The sequence below is a fragment of the Eschrichtius robustus genome, chromosome 8 (genome assembly GCF_028021215.1).
Source record: "Eschrichtius robustus isolate mEscRob2 chromosome 8, mEscRob2.pri, whole genome shotgun sequence".
NCBI classification, from domain to species: Eukaryota; Metazoa; Chordata; class Mammalia; order Artiodactyla; family Eschrichtiidae; genus Eschrichtius; species Eschrichtius robustus.
Genome location: NC_090831.1, coordinates 127,320,730 through 127,345,388, shown reverse-complemented (window position 1 = coordinate 127,345,388; position 24,659 = coordinate 127,320,730). Strand labels below are relative to the sequence as shown.

Sequence of the window (24,659 nt, the reverse complement as noted above, 5' to 3'; positions counted from 1 at the left end):
CATATAATATTACGCCAAATTACTGAACAATGACACGAGTCCCATAAACCCCCGCCAAGTCCTGTTTTGTAACTTTGGCAACCCAACAATTTAGGGCTACATTTTAGTTCTACAGTGTTTAGAGGAAGGAAAGGCAAGATTTAGAGTCTGGGCGGGGCTGGAGGAGGGGGAGGGGAGGCCTTGGCGGAGCGGGATCAGGTCGCCCCTGGGGAGGCCTCCCACCTCCTGTGTCCAGAGCTGCTCAAATCCACTGAGAAAGACACCCCAGGCCGGAGGGCAACCCGCCCACACGGTGCACGGCACACAGTGAGTGCTCAATACATGGCTTGAACTGGACTAAAGAGAGGTGATCAGAGCGAAGGGGGCCCATGCCCTGGGCCCACGTCCGTCCACAGGGCTTCCCCTGCCTTTGACGTGGACCCTACAGGCTTCCCCGGCTCTCTAGCCCAGCCTGCGCGTCCAGGCCCCGGGACAGCCTGAGATCAGAGCGCCACCGACAGGGCATCGTCCCGCACAAGTGTCCTGCAAACAGGAAATGCTCCGCAAGTGCGAGCGTGAGAACTACCAGTGGTGGTGCCACAGAAATACCCCCGACGGCCACATTCATGGGGTTCCCCGGGAGCCAGGACGGGAGCTGGGCCGAGCCACCCGTCTTGGTCCACTGCTCACTTTCTGGCAAAACCCCAGCCCTGGTTAAATGCTGGTCTCTGACTTATGCCTGCACCAGTCTGGCTGAATTTGGCTCAGGGAAAAACACATAACCAGGCCACGTGGTTTCACTTCGAGTTCACGACCTCTGGCTGCAAGCAGGACTAGAGCTCTTCCTACGCCTTTTTCCGAATCCACCCCTCCTCCTTCCCTCCTGGATAAAGATGTCCTACGTGCGCCCTCTTCAGAGCTCCTCCGCCCCTCCTTCTTGGCTTAGTAATCAGAGGGACTGCCGCCAGCGCCCACCACCTCGTCATATGCCCCTGGCTCCAATGGTCACAGACACCTGTCTGCTCCTAGCTAAGACCAACCCCTGCACCGGTGCTCTGGACCCCGCTCAAGGTTACGGCCAGCAGTTGTCCACGCTCTCTCCTCCATCATGGATTCCTCCTCTTCTGCGGGATGGCGCCCGTCAGCACACATGACGTGACACCTGCTGCCTTTCCAGCAGCGGCCACCACCTCTCCTGACTGCTCGCCGCTTCCTCCCCATCATCGAAGGCTCCTCAGCCTCCTTTGCTGCTCCCGCCTCATCTCCCCGGGGGAGGGGGACAAACGGGGCCCATATACTATGTATCCAAATATCCAAAGGTTATACACATAAAGCGACTGTCCTATAAAATTCGTTCTATCTCCCTACTTTGAGACCTGCCCAGCCGGGTAGAAACACGGCACGAGGGGAGAGGCAAAGGATGAGACAAGACCGGAGGGTGATACAAGCCCCCCAGCCACTCCTGCCTTGCTGCATGCATGGCCCACCCCCCTGCAGCGACCGCCTGTCCTCACGGCCGCCCCACTGCTCAGGACCAGGGCCCGGTTGCACCGGCTTGTCTCAGAGAAGCGGGGCACCCAGGACCAGGCGGCGCTGGAGGTGGGCTCAGCCTGAGAGGTGGCCCCGGCTGAAAGAGCACTGACGCTGTGTCTACATTTCAACACATTGTGGCTCCCACCTCCTCTCCTTGGAGGGAACAGGAACCCCGTCCCGCCTCCCCAAAAGCTGCTCCCTTGCAGACAAGCTACCTCTGGCCGTCCTACACCCAGGTGGGCTCATCTCTGTATGATCAACTGTTCCTGACCATGACCCACCGTCACATATGCACACACACGCCGGGACCAATGGCCAGTGGCACTGCCCGTTCTCACCGTTTCTTATGCTTTCTGATCTTTTCTACCCGGTGTCGTGTTACCCTTTGCATTAAAGTCTCTGTCCTCTTCTGTACCATCCTAGCCCAAGACACTGACTGCACGACCAGGCAGGCCCCGCGGTTTGAAAGACTCTCTGGAAGTAACGCGAATTCAGCCAACCTGCTCTGAGGGATGCCGCTCAGCACCCCACCACCCCTCGCCCACCCTGGGCATCACCGGGGCTGGGCTGTGGTGGGACGCTGCTGCCTGGGAGTCATGGAAACGGGTCCATCCAACCAGGGCACCAACCAGCGGGGCCCTGACCAAGCCCTTCAAGCCCTGCTGCTTCTCATTCCTCACCCAGGAGACGGGAAGGGCGTGGCCTGGCCCCCGCTTAGCTCTGCCTGCGATACAGGTGCAGAAAATGCTTCCAACCGTTGAAGTCCCGGAGCCCAGGGCCCCTCCCCGCCCCCAGGCACGCTGGCTTTCTGTCTGTGCCCGAGGCCCACGAGCGCCCTCAGTGACGGCCGGAGGTGGAGCATTCACTGTTGAGAATGCTGGGGACGGTCCTCTCCAGGCCCCCGGCCACAACGAGCATCGTGTGGGCAGGGACAGGAGGGAACTCTGTGGAGACGGGGAGAGGGGCTCTGGGCTGCACCTGCCTCTGAGGGAAGCCCCACCCTGCCTGCGCTTCCTCTGGTTCACAGGACCCCACCGCCCCGTTCTGTGGCTTTTCCACACCTGCCACCATCTCCAGAAAGTGGAAGGGAGGAGGCTTTGGGTTCCAGGTGTCTCCCCTTCACAGAAGACCCCTTAGACCAGCAAACCAAATGGCCATGACTGTGGGCTGATGGCCTGTGCCCTCTGCCTGTTCACTCTCCTTATGACACTACATCAATGAATGGGGGTGACGGCGGGCAGCCCCGCCTGGAGCCTAGGCACCGGCGTCAACACCGCCTGCAGCTGCAACGTTTGCCGACACGCTACGCACATGTCACCAGAGTGACAACTGCGCACTGTCCCCCACTCCTAGGTCCTGAGCGCCGCTGTCCCCTACAGTGGTGGCCAGTGCTAACAGGCGGGGTGAAGGTGTGCTTCCGGGAGGGTCTTGGACACCCAGGGTCAGAAAGGTGAAATGGAAATCGTTCTGTTACCAACGAGGCATTTTCCGAGAGCAGCAGCACGAGTAGCGACAGCTGTAACTCGGCAAGAGCCTCTGACAAATGACGGTGGTGCTGGGCGCTGCACGGGTACTGCGGATCCACAAGGCGCCACCTCCCACCTCCCAGAGGAGGTGGCTGAGGCTCCTGCCCGGGAATTAATTCGCTGCAGTTCGGACAGCGGGTAAGTGGTGGAGTCAGGCCGGGGCTGCTGGACCCCAAGACCCGTCTCTGCCCACAACACCACTCTCACCGGATGGTCGACTTCACCTCGACAACTGCAGGTTGGCAACCTTCTGAGAGCCTACGATTTTAGGTCCATTTACGGAGTGAAATGCAAATATCTACTCTGCAAAGCAGACAGCGCTGGAAGGCACATGGAGATCAAGTGGTTCAGGGCCAGTTAAAGAGCAGCTCCTCCAGGGGGTGAGGGCAGCTGCTCCCTCCCCGGGGCCGATGGGTCTCTGCTCTGGGCGAGCTTGGGACGGCGCCAGGGTACCCTTCCCACTGCCTTCTTCCGGCGCGCTCATTCCTAGCTAACCTTCGACACTACCAGCTCTAAGTGGAGCAGAAACTGTGAGGTCCCGCGGCCCTGGGAATGATGCAGGGTAGGAGACAAAACTCCAGTTACGAGGAGCTGGCCCTTGAGTTAGAGACGGGCTCCAGTGGGAGTCCCCAGCCTCTCAGGGAACTCACTTCTAAGATAAAGACGGTATATTTTAGTTGTGTTTTGTAGGATCACCAGTTCTTTAATGAATCTTCTCAAATTTGTGCAATAGTTGGCAGAAAATTTCAACTTTTTAGAGTGAAAAGCAACAGTCACCATGAGTTAATTCTCCCTTTGCCAAGATCCAAACAACATACGAAAGTCTAAAATCAAGTGAACTCTGCTCTGTTTTCTCTAATGCCTTTTGGCCAAGTCCAAAGGAAAGGGGCTGCGAGAATCAGTGAATAAAATAACTGCAGGCAGAAATTTCCAGAAGCCTGAGAAGAGTGTGCTAGTACTTCTGGGGTTGGGGGGATCTCACAAGGGAGGGGCTTTATTAACAAGCACCCAACTGGATCAGGCGCCAAAGGACATGAAGAGAAGGCAGAACCCACCGGGGCTGCGTCCTCACCACAGACACGGGGCTCCCGCTTTCTCCCGCGGGGAGGCTTTATCTCCTGGTCAAGGGACGGGGCCTCGGGCTTCCTGGGGGCCTCCAAACCCTACAGAGTGGGTCGCCTACAGGTGACGTTTTTGAAGCTGTGCCTCTGGAACTCGGAGGGGAGGTGCCTTCCTGTGAACACAGGACCCAGCTCAGCACTCTGCCCTGGTCCTCGACTCTGACCCACAGAATGTTCTCTGGAGTCTCCCAGCCTCACTCACGTGTGCCTGAGCTCAGCTTCTCCCAGTCTGGCTGCTGCTTCTCTCCTTGATAAATGCTGCAGGAAGGACCACATTCACCACCAGACAACACCCTGGGCTCTGGGGCTAACAGGCCCCACGTGCCCTGAGCTTCACTGTCACCTAGTGCGACGGGAAGGGCAGGTACGTCACCCGTCCTACTAGTGACCCAAAGCTCACCGTGTGCCGGGTGCTGCGACCGCCCTGCGGACATCCTAGCAACCGTGGGGCCGCTTCGGCAATTCCATTTCACAGAGGAGAAAGCTGAGGCCCAGGGACACAGGCAGCTTGCTCAAAGGGAGTGCCCGAGCCTTGACTGGACTCTGGCCTTGGGGAGTGTGGAGCGGACACCTCCCCAGGGTTGTTTCCCAGACTCGCAGGACGGCAGAGGGCGGGGCTGGCTCAGCGTCCAGATTCCTGGTCCACTGCTCGTCCAAACACGGCCGGGGCATGGCCAACCGGGGGCCGAGCCCACAGCCTGTTTCCCCTGCCTGCCCCGGGCGGTCCGGCAGCTCGGGCTCTGGCTCAGCATTTGGAGGCTCCATCCGTCTGGGTCACATCCGTGTTACAGAGTCATCTTTCAATGAGGCAAGATGCAGATCAGCACAGACGCAGACAGTGAGACAGGGTTTCGGATCACTCCTAAAATACCCGGCCCCGTGGGTTCTCACTGTTAATAACTGCCTGCCACCTACACCCCCGCTGCTGTACAGACTGGGGAAAATCAAAGCGCCGGAGAAATATGGGTCCTGGAAAACTGCAAAAGACATAAATAACCTGCCTGATATATCTGTACTCGGAAATAAATGGCCTCATTCTAAATACAGAAAATCTTATTTATTTCCGCGAGCATCTGCAGCCTTTTTCTGTCACTAAATATTTTATCCGAGGTGCCGAGAGCAGAATTAAATGGGGAGTTAAAAAAGAAATCAGCGAACGTCAAGCCAGGAGGCGAAAGGAGCTTTTACCTCGCCGTGCTCGCAGCCTACCTCGCTCATCAGCACCGTGTGATTTGCACATTACTCACTGCAAGCATCTCATCATCATCAGAGCGGTCTGCCAGTTCCCGCAAATCAGCACTGGACTACAGGGCAGACGCACCCCTACATTCCTGGGCTGGCCACCAGGGGGCAGCATCCCTCCCCGTGTCCTCAGGGAGGAGACATGAGTCTGGGTTTGATTTTTATTCCACGGCATGATCACTCAGATGTTCATTATAACCTTGCTGGCTGCTAATTTGCAGCTTCTCCAAACACCGATAGATTGCCTCAATTCTCCCGTCCTCCTTTTTTTATTCTGGGGGGAAGAAGTCAACAAATGCATCTCCAGTGGCTGGCGAGTTTTAAGTAGGAAATTGTCAAGAAGCTGCTCTTGTAGGGTGGGCACCCAAGGCCTTTGATTGCCCTTTGATGACCACCTGCAAATCCGTCTGCCGTGTAAAAGCAACTCGGCCACTCTCGTCATTGTCCCGCGTGAAGGGCAGTGTTTTAGGACTCCAGCGATGCCAAAAGGAGCCAGCCACACTGAGGGCAAAGAAAGTCCGCAAACTTTTGTTAAATCTCTCTTTTGTTGGTAAAATCTCTCTCTGTCTCTCTCTGGCTCTTTTTGTGTCTGTCTCTGCCTTTCTGTCTCTGTTTCTCTCTCTCTCTCTCTCTCACACACACACACACACACACACACACACACACACACACACACTCTCCTTCCTCATCTCCTGCACACACACACACACACACACACACACACACACACACACACACACACACACACACACACACACACACACTCTCCTTCCTCATCTCCTGCTAAGCATCATCTGTTTTAGTGTCATCTGCTTTGGGAGATCTCAGTGAGGGAAAAATCACTTCCTTTTTCCTGATCCTGTATCATCTGAGTCAGAGTCAGTAAAGCCCCATTACCCCGAGAAGGCCAACTCCCTGGCAGCCTGAAAGGTCTCCTTTACATAGTTTTCAATTCCCCCTTCAGCTTTCTGTTCCCTTAATGATGATTTTTCCAGATTCAGTTAAATCTACAGTGAAACGAAAGTAATTATATAAAACTCGAGCACACAGAAAGAGACCCACATGGCCCAGCCTGAGTGGAAAGCGGCTGGACATCACGGCAGGTAGCGAGACCCCTGCCTCACCTGGTCTTCTGCAAATCTCAGCCGTGACCACTCAGGACTGTTTCTCATTGCCGGCTTTCAACCCGCATGGCCACCAAGGTGCAGTGTGTTATGCTCCCTGAAGAGTCCAAGGAAACCTTCCTTTGGCCCAGGAACATAGGGGGACTTCTGGCATGCTGAGGATCTGGGGAGGACTTGCCAGGCGCTGAAGTCTGTGCCTCTGTCCCTAAGTTCCGGGGGCTCTGACCCCAACTCCCTTTAGGACCCAGAGCCTCCGCAGTGCAAGGCAGGTGGAGAGGCCGGAGGCTGGAAGTGCTGTCTGTGTGGAAGCAGCCACGGTGCCAGGACAGGGGGGCACTGCCCGCCCACGCCTGCCGCCTGCACCTGGCTCATGGGAGGCGGGGGAAGCGTCACTCGTCAGACTTTCCCCAGTGGTGTAGGGGGGCGGCCACGGATTTTCTAACCATCAGTGTTTCCTCAGCTATTTCATAAATCTCCCCCTTAGGACAAGCTAGCTTATGTTGGCTCACATCTTACAGGATCTCAAATCTGCAAGTGTGCAGTGAAAGACAGAAACTGGAAGAGAGACTGGGAACCAGGTACTGATAATATCATGAGAGAAGGAAATTTGGAAAAAATGTTTAAGGAATCAGCTCTTGAGTTATTGATTAGTGGTTGCTTGGTTTTCTGATTTTCATATTTTTACAATCTTAAATCAGAACAGGTCATTCTGCCAAAGTGTCTAAATGGTGCTGAAGATGTGTACCATATGACTCGGATGTGATTAAACACCATCTTGGTGCATGCGGTTCTAGAATCAGTACAGGGAGTGGGCCAGGGCTAGGTCTCACAGTAGCTTCCTCACGGAATGGATTCTGTTACACGCAAATTCCTCACATCTGTGTAGGGACATGGGCACAGGGGTTTGTGGGGGGACCCCAGCTGGCGGGAAGCGGGGGGAGAATTAACCTTTAGCGGAAGTCATGTGATGGGGACAAGAAGAAGTCAGAGAGTGATTAAGACAGTCTGAGCCAGACACTTAAAAGAACTGAAAATATAAGGGTGCGGAGTGGATCTAGAACCTTCACTGTCCTGAGGGCTGGGCAGGGCCTGCTTCCTTCTTGAAGTGACCCCATAACCTCCTGGAAAACTGGGCACCTTCCCGGGAACATCTATTTAAAACCCCAACACCTTCCGTGCTCCTGTCCCCACAGCTGTTTGGTTTTTCTATTAATAAAGCAAGGGTCAGATGTACGTATTCCTGCAAAAAGAACAAGGTGCTGGATGGGTGTTTTCCATTAAGAGCTGCAAGGTCACCTCCTCTTTGGGTACAGCCGGCACCTGGCAGTTTCCTGGCTCGGGTGCCTATTTTCCATTGAACGGATGAGCCATGGCCTTGGGAGGGAGGTGCTGTGTCCCGGGGAGGGGCTGACGCATCAGCTGGAGCCAGAGGGAGCAGATGCTCTGCCCGCCCTGGGGATGATGGGCCCTGGGCTCCGGGACCTGCTCTGGGGCTCAGAGCCACAAGCTTGTGCGGTGGAGACACGGGGCCTGCGTGTCTGCCCTCGGGGCCAGTGCAGGAGTCACTCTGGGATAACCCGACACCACGACAGTGACCTTCCCAGGACAGCTCTCCCGCTGCTGGGAGGCTGAGTACGAAGGTGAGGTTGACCTGAGACCTACGCCCTGCAATCGCCTTCCAGGCACGGCCCCAGTTCATAGAATCAGAGACAAGAGTGCATCTTCTCCATGACTCCACGTCCAGGTGGCTCTGACATGGAGAAGCTGAGCTGTCATCTCACCCCCGCCACCCCGCACCTTCCCAAGGGCAGCCCTGAGCAAAGAGAAAAGTTATACTGAAAATGCAAATCTTATAGAAAGAAAGGAAAAAGGGGGTAAAAGGAAGAGAGGGAGGCTGCTTCCCTGAGCGCAGACAGTTTCCCCCGGGGGCAGGGAGAAGGCGGGTCAGGATCCCCTGAGGAACGTACTGTCCTTTGGGGGTGCGGAATGGGGCAGGAGACAGAGGAGCCCCGTGCTGGCCCCCCACCCTGCTGTTTGCTCCTCACACCCACCAAGGAAAGCCGCGGACAGGTCAGCAGCTCACTACAAAGTCACCTGGCGCCAATACTGACTTCAGGCTGTCGTGCTGCACGTCCCCGGCACTGACATTTAAGTATGAAAACATAGCGGGGCGGGGAAAAGCGTTATGGAGTTCACTGCACTATGTTTGCAGAGCAGGGAAAAGGAACTAAGGCCCAAAGAGGTTAGGAAGCAGGTACAGTGGCGAAAGAGCAGAGGCAGGAATCTGGCCTCTGAGCCTCAGATGAAGTCGTTTCGAGCACATACAAGCCTGGAGCCTGATGTGTCTGCCGTCAAGCGTTTGCTGTTTGCATTCTGGTGGAACGTATTAACAAAACTCTCAATACTAGGGCAAATGGTGTCCCATCCTTACGTGATGTAAGGAGACAGAAAAGATGAAAAGGAATTGGAATTCCCAAGAGCATCAAGATTTTAGCCACCGATACCCAAATTTCATTAAGACTCTACAGCAAAAAGATGAAGATGTGTTTATCTTAATCTCACAATCGATGCATAATTAAAAAGCTTTAAAAATATAACCACTGAATATCATATATTATTTATCAAAATCTCTCAGGATTAGGTAATTAATTGTGAGAAACATTTCTCAAGACCAGTGGGAATTCTTCCCACACGTTTAGAGAATGTTTTCCCCTCAGACTTCTCTTATTTCTGATTTTTTAATTTCACATTGAATTAAAGCTATCAGTTATTTTTCTGAGATACTAACAAGGCCCACGCTGGAGTATCAAGTGCAGACTCAGCTTCTGACTCTGAGGCCCCCGGGCTTGCAGTTAACCAAACAGTGTCACACAATGACCAGCTCAAGGGGGCCTGCCCCTCCCGGGGCCTCTCCCCTGCAGTTGGGGGCTGTCCACTGGGAACCACAGCCATTAACTTACGGAATCCAAGGAGACGCCAAGAAGAAGGCAGCTGGCCACAAGGCACAGGTGACACTGACCAAACTTCCATGGAAGGGAAACCCACAAGCTAGTGAGCCTGAGGACTCCGCCCAGCTCTTAGCCATTGAGTGGGAAATAAGGTGAGTCTGCAGTGACAGAAAGCCCCAGCCCCCAGCTGTTTCCTGAACAGTCCAATGCAGGCACGTGGCATGTCTATCTGTAGCAGCGCACTAACGTCGTGTGTGCTCTGAACCGGCAGGTGGCCCTCACCTGGCATACCCCCTACAAGGTCCCCACACCTCCCGGCGTCCAGCGCGGTGGCATCAGCCTTGCAACCACACTGGTCCCACGGCACTCCCCGGCCGCCCCCTGAACCTGACCCTCCATCTCCTCACCGACTCTGAGGGAGCCCCCATACCCCTGCAGTAACTCCTCTTCTGCTCTGGTCCCAGGTTTGGGGTCTGATGTTCGCCGTCCAGATGTGGAATCTTCAGTGTTGCCTCTGCCGTGCCCGGGTCTCCTGCTGCTGGCACCACTTCCTGGGCCCTGGTGCCGAGTCCTTGATAACGAGTTATGAGCAAGACCGACCGCCAGTGTCACTTCCAGGCCGAGCGTGTAACTGCCAGCGTGCGTCCCTCCAGAACTGAACCCCCTTCTCCACTAGCGTGCTGGGCTGGCCCTGCCTGCCCGAGCGGAGGGCGGCCCCAGCAGCCTGGGCCCCTGAGTGGCCACGGGGAGCAGACCCCAGCCCCACCTCCACCCTGATGCGGGGTGCGGTGAGGGGCATGAGTGATTCCCCTTGTTTTGAATCAGGGAGTTGGTGTCTGGCTTGCTTTGTTGGTTTGCTTTTGTTATTCCCAGCCTGACCTAGACTATCCTCTTCCCCCTTCTCTGACCGGGCTTATTTTAGTCCAGGGAGGACGCTGGGTTGCAAAGCACAGGTCACAGGCCCTGCCCTTAGCACTGAACTTGAGGGCAAATTCCAGATCGGAGTTCGAGTATTTGATCTCCCAAAGCTGTTTTCATAGTCAGGGCCCTCACTGCTGCCCCGAGTGTCCCGGGTCAGAATATCGTTCCGTCCTCAGCTGGCACAGCGGTCGGGCCCCAACTTGGGCCACATCACCTTTTCAGTGGAGAACCTTCGGGGTAACACCAGGAGATCGACCAGCCTAACACCTCACCCCCACAACTGGACAGTCCGTTGATTCCATAGTTTAAATGGCAACTCTCAGCCTGAATGCTCCCAGGAGGCAGTAAGATATAATAGTAATTAAAGTCCAAACCAACTGGTCACCATGGCGATCAGAAGGGTGCTGGGAATATGTAGGGAAAACAAGGAGCCATGACGAGGAAGATTACGAGCCGTAAGTCTCTGCAAGCTTCTGCTGGGAGAAATCCAAGGCCACAACCATGGCCCTTAACCCACTGGAGATGCTGTGCTTTGAGGTGTCTGGGTCCACCTTCCCGTTAAAAACACCTCTGCCCCTTCACGGTGGACACTTGTTCCACGCCAGGCACACGGACATCTGAGACTTTGCCACGTCTGACGGTAGCCCAGGCAGCAGGGCAGGCAGGCGGGAGGTTTATCCTTGTGGAGCACTTCACAGCCACGTGCTAATATGTGATCACACGTACTGGCAAGTTCACGTGGTTCTACCTGTGCTCTCACGGATATGCTCTCATCCAACCTCACACTAATTCTTTGCGGAAGGTATCTGAGCTCTTACTTTTCAGGCGAGGGATCGGAGGGCCAGATAAGATACGTGACTTACTCAAGGTCACCGGGCGGCTGAGTGGCAGCTCAGGGACTCACACGCAGGCCCCCGGGCTCTCACATCCGCACTCTGAGAAGCGCCTTGCATGGAGCTGGGGGTGTTGAAGGCTGTGGAGCGAGCAGACCGTGCCAAGGGGACGGGTGGTCCACTCATCACTTGGACATCAATCAAGCCTATTTTTAACCTGCAAGAAGTTAATGCAGCTTTTTATACACACAGTGGGCATGTGGTTAGGAGGCCAAGTTGGAACCACTCACTGGCTGTGTGACCACTGAGAAGTCACTTAACGTTGCTGAGCCCAAGTTTCCGCAGCTGCGGCAGGATAAGAGCAGCGCCTTCTTCCCGCAGAGGAGCCGATAGATTCACTCCTGTTTAATCGTGTCAGGCGTGCCATGGAAGAAACAGTCAAAGTTAAACACTCCTGCAGTAGGTGAGCCACGGCCGGCACTTTAGGAGGTGGTCTGGAGCTGTCAGCTGCAATCTCACTCCCCTCGGCCCCTGGTAAGGGGACTGCCGCCGTTCCTAAAGCCTCTCCTGATTCCTTTACCTTTGGGGATAAAAAGTGAAGCTCGTAATTACAATGAGATTAACAGTTCCTGCTTTTCAATAATCAGGTTGTTACTTTTGCTGAAGGAAGTTCGTGGAAGTGGAAGTTCTGATGCTAGTGAAAAAAGGCAGGCCAGCTGATTCCCCTGGGAGGGTTTCTAGAATCCTGCATCTGAATTTGGAGCTGAGGCAGCACCGTGAGGACAGGTAAGCATTGCCACGTGTAGGGACCGTCACGGCTGGGAGATGTGCTGGCAGGGGAGGGTGTGATGGAACTTGAGGGGCGTAGGAGGAAGTGGAGGGCCCAGATATGGTTGGTCCGGTCCAGGGAGCGAGGAGACCCTTGGTGGCCAGTTAGATGTAGACTGGCCATCACCTTCTCCCCACGCACCTGACGATCTCATTCCCTGCCTTAGACCACTGTTCTCATGCTGATATGCACAGAAATCTAGAAACCCGAGGACGTCTCTCTTGGGGTCAGAGAAAGCACAGAAGGAATGAACACAGACTGAAGTATCTCGTCCACCTCTATGTCGGAGCTGAGTGGGTCCCCACTGAACAGCTTTAGCCTTTTCTGTGTCTCTCTACAAGGTAAAATCCACCTGCTACGCCAGTCAAGGTCATTACTACTTCACGGAGCTGGAGGCAAGGGCTGTGCAGGAAACTCACTCCTTTCACTTACATTAACTGAGTTACTGTGCAAAAGGCCCTGCCATCTGGAGCCACCGCTCCACGGCGGCACCTCCCGGGTCCGGGGGCTTTTCCAGAGGCTGATTACATTCAGGCATTTTCGTCATCACTTTCACATCCTTCTTTAGAAGCCACAGATGAACTGGAATACGATTTTTAAGTATTTAATTTCTACAAGCCATCCTGAAGCATACTTTTTACTGAGGTACAAGATCTTTGGTGCTCATAGGTTAACCAGCTGTCTGGTGCCGGTGACAAGTGGGGGATGTGACTCCAGCTCGGTGACTCTAAACGCAGACAGACGGTTCCAGGGAGATGTTCACATCTGCACAGACATCCTCTCCAGGCTGAGTAGGAAGCCATGTACTTCTTACATAACATATTATAGACACTAACTCATGAGCAAATAGATTTTCATAGTCTTTGAAACCAGTACAGGAGGAGAACGGACTACACATCAGTGCTCCTGATCGCTGGCGATGCCAGATGAGAAAATGAGGTGCGTACCTGCCATGTGACTGACTTTTGGAATTACGGGATAAAGCAACAGTAGTTTTAGCAGCAATAGCTGCAGTTTCCTAGTCCCAGGCGCTGTTCTAAGAACTGTACACGTATCAGCTCATTTACCTTCCATGATGACCTTAGGGAACATAGATGACCTTTACTCTTGCTTTGCAGATAAGAAGACAGACACAAAGAGTTCAATACTCACCCAGGTTCACCTAGCTTCTACGTGGTGAAGCTATGATTCAAAGGCAGGCATGGCTGCTGCAAAGACCCTGCCCTTTACCACAGCTCTGCCACCCTTACACAAGAGGGCTTTGTAAAGCCAATCACAAGCTTCTGGCCGTTTCCTGATAGAGATTTCCTGGTCTGACCAAGATTTCCCATCACGTAAATCAGAGAAGTAACCAACACTAAGTCCAAAGAACTACAGATCTGTGCTTTGAGTAACAGCATACAGAACTGACCATTATTCTAATAAGTCCAATGAACTCCTGGCCACGTAACTTTCTTTAAAGCCATCAGTCCAGCGGGAATGATGCACGATGGGCGTGTCAGTTCCCTTCATCTACCACCAGGATGCAGTTTGCTAGCAGCTGAAGTGCCCTACCCAGGTACTTCAGGACATTAGCATTTGAAGAACTCAATCAAGAACGTACACTCCAGTGTGTGGCTCCATAAGCTTTGCAAAATATCATGATTGAAATGTATTTCAGGGAGTTTTATAAATAGCGCAAGAGACATTAGAAACACTTTCTTACTGACAAAAATCTGGTGTGCAGTATGACTCTACCTACACGTAACAGTCCCAGGCGAGGGCTGTTCACTGGAGGCCTGTGGCCATGGCGGATCCCACTGGTTCGGTCCACCGACGACATGTACAAAGTGGGCAGCGGACACAGTGAGACTAAGCGTACAAGTCAGCACACACAGCTCACCAAGCACTGAATAAACCACAAGTTTAAGTTAAACCCAACAGGCACGTTCCGCGGGAAATATTACTTAGCAACGTCACTGCAGGGAATTTAGAAAGACTGGGGTGCTCTGGATGACCGGGGAAGAACTCTTTTCTTTACGGGGGAACAGTTCCCGTGGAAAGCACACATGTTCAAAATCACCCCACAAATCTCCGTAAGGGCTTCAGTCGTAATAACATTTCTTCCCATGACAGCCATTCCGCCAGTCAACTCCCTGCCTCCTTGAATAATCCAAATTATAAGGCGTGGAGTCACACCCAAAACAAAAGTCAGGAAGGAGCTTTAGTTCATCTACCGGGGGCCCCCTGGCCTCTCGTTGAGGTCTCTCAGAGCACCTCCGTGGGGAGAAAACTGTAAGGTCATTAGTGCTGACTCTGAAAGATGCTTGAAGAGACAGTGTTAAGAAAAGCAAACAGGCCTCAGCCTCACCCGGGCTTTGCAGCCTCTGCACAAGAGTCTGAACGTGAAGGGTAAGGACCACGTGACCGGGCTTGGGTGTCAAATGGGCAGCTCTGAATGACTCTAGCTTAGCAAAGCTCCCGCGACTTTCATCGCACCAGCGTGAACAGGCTTTCTAGAGCATTCTAAGCTTGGAATCAGGATGCACTGCAAGTGCCTCCACCCGCATCAGCCCTGGGAAGGGGGCCCAGCTGCACCCCAGCTCCTCCACACCAGCCCCAAGTGAACCCCGGCAGTCAGCACGGGGCCGGGGGGAGGGCCTGGGGGCTCCCGGGCAGGTGGGCAGAGGACAGAGTACCATGGAGACCGTGCCCCATGGGGCAGTTGGCCCTCAGGAGCACCGGGACTACGGGAAAGGGGAGGAGGTGTACTAGGGAGAAGGGAGAGCTGAGCGGCCCGGGCAAGGGCGCAACAGAGGCGTCCGGTCCTCTCGTGCTTCTCTCTCTGGTCACCGTCAGCCAGGCACGGCCTGACTGCCTAGGTCCTGAAGCCAAGCAGAGGAGCTGACACCGAGCAGCCAGCAGCGGGCCTTACTCAGCATCACTCCCGCTGACTCTCACGCGGCAGGCTGCCCGGCCGAGCAGCCTCCCTGCATCCAACCACGTTTCCAAGTACCACCAAGCTCTGGACTAGTTCAGGGTAAAATTCATCCCGGGGTTTCATCCACACCAAACCCAGATATTAAATAAATGCCCTCCAGGCATTTCTTGGCTCTCCCTGACATCCCAGCCTGATGGCGCCAGGCTGTGCTTTGTGAACACCTTCTCAAGTTCACTGCCCCTACCCTACCTCCGTCGGGTCTCAGAGGAGTTGAGGTGACAAGGACTGGTACACACGTGGGGAGAGAGTGGTTCTCAAACGAGCCTGACACACTCCAGCTTTCCACTGGGGTAGGAGCCATTTCATGATAATGACATATCACTGAATACTGATATTTAGTTAGGATTACGCATATGACTGCTTTGGCAATAGAGGTGTGGAGGTCTCCTAGTTTAGTGGAAACATGTAATGACTTAAAGTTTCATTACTGAAAAATTATTGGCCCAAAATTCTGTGCTGTACCACACTGTACCTCATATGGATGATCGCAATGATGAAAATGAAAATACTGAGTTGGCCAAAAGGTTCGTTTGGTTTTTTCCATAAGATGACTCTGGTAGTGCTTAGTTATCTTTAACTTCATTCGAAACAGTTTTGGTAGATTGTATGTGACAGCTTCATATCAGCATGTATTTAAAAAAGACTTATCAAAATTGGTGAATTTTTGTGTAGCCATTTTAATATTGAAGATGGAAGAAAAAAAGCAACATTTTCCGTATACTATGCTTTATTATTTCAAGAAAGGTAAAAACGCAACTGAAACACCAAAAAAGATTTGTGCAGCATACGGAGAAGGTGCTATGACTGATGGAATGTGTCAAAAGTGGTTTGTGAAGTTTCATGCTGGAGATTTCTCACTGGACAATGCTCCAGGGTCAGGCAGCCCAGCTGAAGTTGATAGTGATCAAATTGAGACATTAATTGAGAAAAATCAACATTATACCACAGGGGAGATAGCCGATATACTCAAAATATCCAAATCAAGCGCTGAAAATCATTTGCACTAGCTTGGTTATGTTCATCGCTTTGATGTTTGGCTTTCACGTAAGTTAAGCAAAAAAAACCTTTGTATTTCCTCATGCAATTCTCTACTTAAATGGAATGACAATGTTCCGTTTTTAAAACAAATTGTGACGGGTGATGAAAAGGGCATACTGTACAATAATGTGGAACAGAAGAGACTGTGGGGCAAGCGAAATGAACCACCATCAACCACACCAAAGGCCGGTCTTCATCCAAAGAAGGTGATATTGTGTATATGGTGGCATTGGAAGGGAGTCCTCTATTACGAGCTCATTCTGGAAAACAAAAAGATTCATTCCAACAAGTACAGCTCCCAATTAGGCCAACTGAAAGCAGCACTCGACGAAAAGCGTCCGGAATCAGTCAACAGAAAATACATCATCTTCCATCAGGGTAACGCAAGACCGCATGTTTCTTTGATGACCAGGCAAAAACTGCTACAGCTTGGCTGGGAAGTTCTGATTCATCCACCGTATTCACCAGACATTGCACCTTTGGATTTCCATTTATTTTGGTCTTTACAAAATTCTCTTAATGGAAAAAATTTCAATTCCCTGGAAGACACTTGGAATAGTTCTTTGCTCAAAAAGAGAAAACGTTTTGGGAAGATGGAATTATGAAGTTGCCTGAAAAATGGCAGAAGGTAGTGGAACAAAAGGATGAATACGTTGTTCAATAAAGTTCTTGGTGGAAATGAGAAATGTGTCTTTACTTTTACTTAAAAACCGAAGGCACTTTTTGGCCAACCCAGCAATATAAACAAATAGTAGCAACTGGAAAATACAACCATCTCTGCAACACTGGTAACCATGAACCTTTCATAAAAATTTGGACAATCCAGCTCTTTGCCCGTAAGCCTACCTATTAGGAGCTTTGCAAAATTGCTAACATTTACATGAAAGTGCAAATTCTTAACAGACCCTTCCTTTCTGACTTCTCAAAAAACTAGTAACATCTTTAGTTTCTGGATAACCAACTTTCGTAAACCTTAAAACAGTTTGTAGGACACTTTCGTCTGTAATCCCATATTAAAATCAAAGTTCTATGTAACTCCATGACATTTGCCCAGAAGAGTAAAATAAAGACATGCATTTTGCTTATCAAGATCAGTGTGTGGTCACCACGAGGCAGGGCGTCTGGAACGTCAGTGAGACACGCGGTCTGAGGCTGCAGGCAGTGCCGCGGGTGCGTTTCCGTGTGTGGGGCTTGCGTCGGTTAATTGGGGAAGTTTCCTACCGAGTGCGGGTAAACCTTTGGTCCAGGGATGGAGATTCCTGGCAGTTCCCAGGTCTCCTTCTTCCCTCCCTCAGTCCTCGATATTCTGAAATGTTCAATACGTTCAAAGTTCCTTTTTGGGAACAAAACAAATCAATATGGCATTTGACTGCCAACAAGCCTACGGGCTGCAGGGTGGTTCAGAACTTATATAGCTTTGTTTCTTCTCAGAACTAACATCTCCAAGCGAGTCAGGCCCCCTTCAAATGCTGTCAGGGTATTTTTCCCCCTAATCTTTTTCTCCTTTTTTTTTTTTTTTTTAAGGAGCATGTGGAAGTGAAGCAGTTAAGTCACAGATTAGAAAAAGGCAATCTTCAGAGTTTACCTTCCAATTATTAAAAAAGGAACCGAGATTCCCCAGAGCTCTCACGCTCCCAACTTCAGAAATCGAAGCATCAGCATACATGACCTTCCAGGGGACAACGCTAACGAGGTTAAGCTGCTACATCAGCTGTGATTGACTTAGAATATCTGGGGCCCTGTTATCACACCAACACAATTCTGTGTAAATGCCTCGAGGAAGCATTTCTTTTCAACGGATTTGCTGAAGCAAAAGCTTACTTTGAATTGCAAGGCAATGAGCTTTTTATTTTACTAGGAAGATACTAAAAAAGACATTCTCCATCTCCTGGCGATGGATTGTTGAAGGAGATTATTCCTAGGGCAGGTCTAGGTCCTTCCAGCCAGGACTCCAGGGGCCTCTCTCTCTTAGGGGTCATTGGGTTGTTATTGCCCTGATCGCCCTGGAACTTGGGCCTGCTGCTCATAAGGCTGTTTGTGCACAGGACAGTAGAAGCACGGTGGACACTGACTGGACAGTGTCTATTTTGTTCCAGTGACACCCTCGTGTGAGCCCAAGAAAACCCCAAGGTCGATTCTCCTGGGGCCCAGAAGGCGGCTCAGTACCAGAATCTTGGGTGCTCCGAGCAGCAGCAGCCATGCTGGAACAAACACGGGACTTCCAGGGAGGCCACACTGAGAGGGACGGCCTCGATGGGTGCCCACGTTCCAGCATTCTGTTAGGAAGCCAGCTGCACGGAAATCAGGATGGCAGTAGCCTCTGGAAGGGAAGCTTGGGTTGAGGGGAGACTTGACTGGAAACGGGCTCGGGGGGTGCTTTCTAAGATGATGGAATGTTCTATATCTTTTCTTTTTGGCCATGCCACATGGCTTGCAGGGTCTTAGCTCCCCAACCAAGGATTGAACTGGGGTCCTGGCAGTGCGAGTGCAGAGTCCTAACCACTGGACCGCCAGGGAGTTCCTGGAATGTTCTATATCTTGATGGGGCTGCCCAGTGTATACTTTGTCAAACCCATGAAACTATGTCTTTATAATTGTGCATTTTATTATCTACGACTTACACCTCAATTTAAAAAAATGGAAATCAAGTCAACCTTGCGCTTCAGTGAAATCATGACGGGAAGTAGGACTAAGCATACAGGTCCATCCGCTCTGTCCTTTAGGATACATAAGCCCCTGCGATGCAGAACCCAGCTTGAGGAATGCACAGCACTGAGGAAACATGATATTTTCTGGGCTTGATCATGCCCAGACCCCGTTGGAGGTCCCCTGACTGCCCCCCTTGCCCCAGCCCAGCACAGTGAATTCTTCCTGTGATCATGTGGTCTCAGACCGGTAGGCTGACAAGAGCACAAGCTGTTTATCAGCCCAGTGCTGGGCTGCGTCAGCATCCTGTTGACATCTGCATTTCCAGAAAGGGGAGAGTCCTGCACTTGAACAGTGATACTCCATGATACATCTCCCCTAACCTCGTGTAACCTTGGGCAGATGACTTACCCTCACTGCGCCTCCTCTGTGAAATGTCCGTAACAGCACTCATCTCAGAATGCTCTCATGAGGGCATTATGGACTGGATGTCTGTGGCCCCACAGAATTCACGTGGAAGCCAAAATCTCCAATGTGACGGTGTTTGGAGGTGGAGCCTTTGGGAGGTGATGACGTCACGAGGGTGGAGCCCCCATGGTGGGGTTAGTGCCCTTCTAGGAGGATGAAGAGACCAGAGCTTCCTCCCCATGACTTTCTCTCCCTCCAGCGTGTGAGGACACAGGGAGAAGGTGGCCGTCTGCAAGCCAGGAAGAGAGCCCTCACCAGACACCAGCTCTGCTGGAGCCCTGATCTTGGACTTCCCAGCCTCCAGAACTATGAGAAATAAAAGTTGCTTAAGCCACCCAGTCTGTGGTGTTCCTTATAGCAGCCTCGACTAACGTGGCGGGTAAATGAGGTAATAAAAAGCACTAAAGTGCTTAGCATAGCGCCTGGCAACTAATGGCAATCAATACAGGACCGTTATTGTTACGACGAAGTTGTCATTAACACGGAGGCGGGTTATAAATGCTTAAGAAGAGAGCTTCTCACTCAGATTTTTAGTCATTTAATAATGCATACCGCTGGAGCCCTCCGGTGCCAGAGGAAAACCAGTAGCAGAAAACGTCCAATGAGGCGGATGCACACAGGCCAGCAGGCCACCCTGACGCGTTTCTTTTGGAAGCTTTACCCTCTGATGTGTTTTCCAGCTCTCCCTTCCCCAGGCAGAACCAGGCGCTCAACCTCTCAGAAAGGGAGCAGGAAACCTGCACGTTTGGGATCCTGACTGTTCCCGGAGTCACCCCCCCAGCACAGCACAGGGTTGTAGGATGCCCTGCCCACCTGGCCACCAGGTGAGTGCTTGACACCGCAGGCCCCCGACGGTCGCCTGCTGCTCCCCGAGGCTCCACAGTCTCTTTGTAATTTAGCAGAACCTCAAGAAACGGAGTTTAATTGACAGAGTCGGAGGAAACACCACCACAGCCAACCCCAGTGACGCAGCAGCAGCAGCGACCACAGGAACCAAGCCTCCCACGTCCCGCGTACCTTCGTACAGCCAGTCGCTAAGGCCGTTGTAAATCACGCCTTCCTTCCCAGTTGAGACCACACGGATGGCCTGCTTCCCGACGTGTGCACAGTAGTAGATATTGTTTTCAAAGATAAATATCTAATTTGGAAAGAAAAAAAACATAGTGTTAATCAAGGAAGTGCTTACAAATAGGATATTCTTTAAAAATCCCAAACCAGCAATGTGGTCTGCATTTTCCTTTGCATTTATTTGACAGAACAGACGTAGTCTCGGGACCCTTTGGGGCTCACCCACCTCCAAAATCATCTACATTTAAGGTCAACTGGAGACTCAAACTCCACAGAGTTCACCCAATGTTATCATTTACCATGACCAGACAATCTGTCTGATACTCGTGCGTATGTTAACATCAAATGGCTTTGACTATCTTAGCAATTGTATTTTTCCTGGGAATTGTGACTGGTGGGCTGGGAAGCTTGAAATCTGAGATTTATTCACTCAACATTTACGAAAAGTTACTTAGTGGGCACCAACTCTGTGCCAATCATGGGAGAATGAGGTGGGACGTATCACGTGCCTTTACTCACAATCCGGTAAAGAAGACAAACTTTAAAAGGAAAATGTTCTGAGGAGCTCTGGGAACACGTAACAGTACTACTAACTTAGGCCACTAACTTAGGCCACTAACTTAACTACTAACTAAAGGACAGGCAAGGAGTCCCTGAGAAAGTGACGGGAAAAAAGTTTCTTTATTGTGGTAAAACATACATGACACAAAATTTGCCACCTTGACAACGTTTAAGTGTACAGTTCAGTGGCATCAAGTGCATTCACACTGCTGTGCAACCATCACCACCATCATCTCCTGGACTCTTTTCATCCTGCAAAATTCAAACTCGGTCCCCATTAAACACTGATTCCTCATCCCCCTCCCCCACCCCCAGCCCCCACCCTTCTGCTTTCTGTGTCCAGGAATCTGACGACTCCAGGGACCTCGTGTAACGGGAATCACACAGCGTTTGTCCTTCTGTGTCTGGCTTATTTCACTGAGCATAACGTCCTCAAGGTTCACCCGTGCTGTGGCAGGTGTCAGGATTCTGAGAAACTGGGCTTTAGGCTGAGATCTGAATGGCGAGCAGGATGAAGAAAGGGGGGCTGAGAAATTAGGTTACACGGAGGAAACAGTGTGAGAGAGAACCAGAGGCAGGCATGGGCCTGGGGAGCTGGAGGAGCTGGACGAGAGCTCCCTGTGACCGGTCCTGCCGGGCGTGAGGAGAAGGAGAAGCAGGAGTGGAAGCCCGGGGGGTGGGGGAGAGGCAGGGGCCAGCCCCCAAGGGTCCGCCCGTGGGCTACAGGACCCCAGAGGCAGCAGGAAGCCCTTGGCAGAAGCTCAAGAAGGGGAGCAACGTGGCTAGAGGCAAGTCTTCTGTGGGCGAGCCCAGGCCCGTGCAGATGAGAAGGCAGGGCAGGAGGCAGCCCGTCAGCTGCCGGGGGGATAGTGGAGACAGACAGAGGTGGACCAGCCAGGGACAGCGGGGGGATGCCCTGGGCGTGAGGAGTGAAGTTGCAGGAGAAGACAGAGTGGTTCCCCAGCCGTTCCCTGGAGCAGCTGGGTGGCCCATGTGCAGCCTGGGGTGCCCTGGAAGATGCTACAGTTCTGACCTTAGGTCAGCCCCAAATTCCCTGGGGCCGGGGGGAGGGTGGGCTAGGTCAGTGGCTCTCTAATTCTGATGTGTATTAGAATGATCTGAGGAGCTCTGACATATCCTACAGCCAGGTCCAAGAGCCCAGCCCAATGGTTAGGATCTACAGGTGGGACCCTGGCATGAGTATTTTTTTTTTTAATATTTATTTATTTGGTTGCGCTGGGTCTTAGTTGCGGCAGGCAGGCTCCTTAGTTGTGGCTTGCGGGCTCCTTAGTTGCAGCATGCATGGGGGATCTAGCTCCCTGACCAGGGATTGAACCCAGGCCCCCTGCATTGGGAGCTCGGAGTCTTAACCACTGCGCCACCAGGGACGTCCCCTGGCATCAGTATTTTAAAGAAACACCCTGGGCGATTCCAGTGTGCAACCAAATCTATGAAGCAGTGGCCCAGGACAAATCTAATGTCTCCCGAAGCTCTTAAAGTATAAATTAGCGAGTCCTCCAGGCACTGCTCAATTCTGCCCTGTGTTTTCTACAACTAAATTCTTTGCCTGCTACCCCCACAAGGACCTAAGCACATGATGCAAATATCCAATGTCTGTGGAAACTGAGCTATGTGGACCAAGAACAGGACTCAATCAGATTTTTTTGAAAAGAAATTCTAAAAAAGATATTGTCAGTGTCATTTAAGAGACCAGTGAGAAAGGGTATTTTGCAAGTGTAGGAAACAGCGTAAATGTTGACATTTTAAACTGAAGATGCAGAAGGGCAGTTCCCACAGATCACTGTCATGGAAGGCTGGAGCTGAAAGCTCTATCAAGTATTAGCTTCCTGCTCGGGACTCCTGCCTCTTCAAAGATTCACTTCACTCAGAAATGAGCTGGAAAACTTCTAGACACAAGTACACATCCTCATTTAATTTCAGTAGCTGTTCTTACGAGTTTGCCTAAGGGTAAGATGCATTATGAAATTTTAACTTCTTTTATGCGCTCTAAGCCTACAATAAATTTTTGAATCAAATCGGACCGTAGACAATTAATATTCTGAAGAAGTAAAATTTGCTATGATAGATATTAAATCCCCTTTCATCTTGGCTTTATTTTTTAATGGAAGGAAAACAAAAGGAAACAAGCTCTAAGGAACAGTGCGTTTTGCTTTGAAGATGTTGACATCTACAAATGGGAGTCTGGGTTCTACACAGCTCAGCCCGCTCCAGGCCCCGCGAGGGCGTCTGCACCATGTGCTCTGGGAGCACAGCGGACCTGCTGCAGGACCTGAGCCAGTGCTGGACTCCTAGTTGCCTCAGTTTCTTTGTCTGTCATTAGAGATCAATGCAGAACGCAGCTATGAGGCTGAGTGAACTGACAACTTCAAAGCACTGAGCACAGCGCCCGGCACGAAGTAAGGGCTCAGTAACACCTATCCTTGTTGTGGTTACTACCATCATTATACAGGTTTGCTCTGCCTGGAGAGATCAGGAGGGGCTTCATGCAGGAGGTGACACCTGAGCTAGACCAGGAAGAATACCCACATTTTCACAGGGTGCTTACGACAAAGCTCAGCTCAAAGACACACGGAGCTAAAGGGGGAGCTCATTATCTCAGGAACCAGGAATGGGATTAATTACCATAATTGGGCACAACTGAGCTTTTAGTTCTGGACAATCAAGGCCCAAAGGAAAACATATTGAACAGCCCAGTGCTTGACTAAAAGAGAGCAGCACAGCTCCGGTGGAATTATAAAATAGAGAATGCTAGACTTGAAGTAGAAACCTAAATTCTAGTTGAGACAACTAGCTGTCCAGCTCTGAGCAGGTTACTTAACCTCACTGAATCTCATGTCCTTCACTACAAAATACGAGGTTGACTGGATGGTCCCTAAGGTTTCCTCCATACTTAACATTGTTGAATCCAAAGGTCTCATGAGTGTCTGAGATCAGGAAAAGACGTTTAGCAAATTAATTAGTGATGCTATTACTACACTTGTATCCGAAAGGAGAACTATTTATCATGAAGGCAAAATTCAACATTCATAGTGAACCCAACATGCTAGTATCAAGGGGGAAAACAGATTCTCTATATTTCAGCTAAAACCCCCAGTTATCATGTCAGCCTAGGTTTCTTTAACTGACACGGTATAGCGACTGTCCTGATCTCAAGAACACACCCTGGTAGTGGGCACTATTTACTAATTGCGTTTCCCCTGGTTTTCTACTTCCTCTTTTGGGTTACCCCATTTCCTGACCAGGCGCGACTTTACTAACACTTCCACAATAAATGAGGATGAACGATCCCGTTATATATGACATTAAGTTTAATTTATAGCGTGAAACAGAAAGCTCGGGTGGTCACGGTAGCGCCCGCTGGTTCAGCAGCGATCATAAGGAAGTGATGTATTCGTCCAGCAGATGGGATCGTCTCTGTCGTCGGCCATTCTAATCCCACTGGAAACACTGCACAGCTAACTGACGTCACTGGAACGCTGCACACAGATAAGCCATGTCACCAGAACATGGAAGTTCTGTCTCTAAACCTTGCCACCCGCTCAACACATCCTTCGGCAGACTCTCGTGAAGAAGCAAACTGCTGACGGAGAGGTCGGTATGTCCTCGGGAGGCTGGTGCCCATCAGGTTCGTGTGTCCACATGGCTTTAATTTCTGGGTGTACTCTGTCACCTCTGGTCCCCTGAATGGTTTCATCAACAGGCCACATAACAGCAAGTCAGAATTACCAACTGTGGCTAACAGATTGGGAAAGCCTCCTGCATTCAGAACTTAATGGCCGGTTCCCCCTGCATAGAAAGTGACCTTCAGGTAACTTTCTGTT

General features: G+C 51.5%; 1 protein-coding gene across 1 annotated transcript in view; it reads right to left on the bottom strand.

Annotated features, from left to right (window-relative positions):
* DPP6 (dipeptidyl peptidase like 6) overlaps nt 1–24,659 on the bottom strand; it is a 780,578-nt gene that overhangs the window by 138,102 nt on the left and 617,817 nt on the right. The window contains exon 8 of the mRNA XM_068550205.1: nt 20,206–20,326. Within this exon, the coding sequence (XP_068406306.1) occupies nt 20,206–20,326 (121 nt within the window). The remainder of the gene's footprint in view (nt 1–20,205; nt 20,327–24,659) is intronic.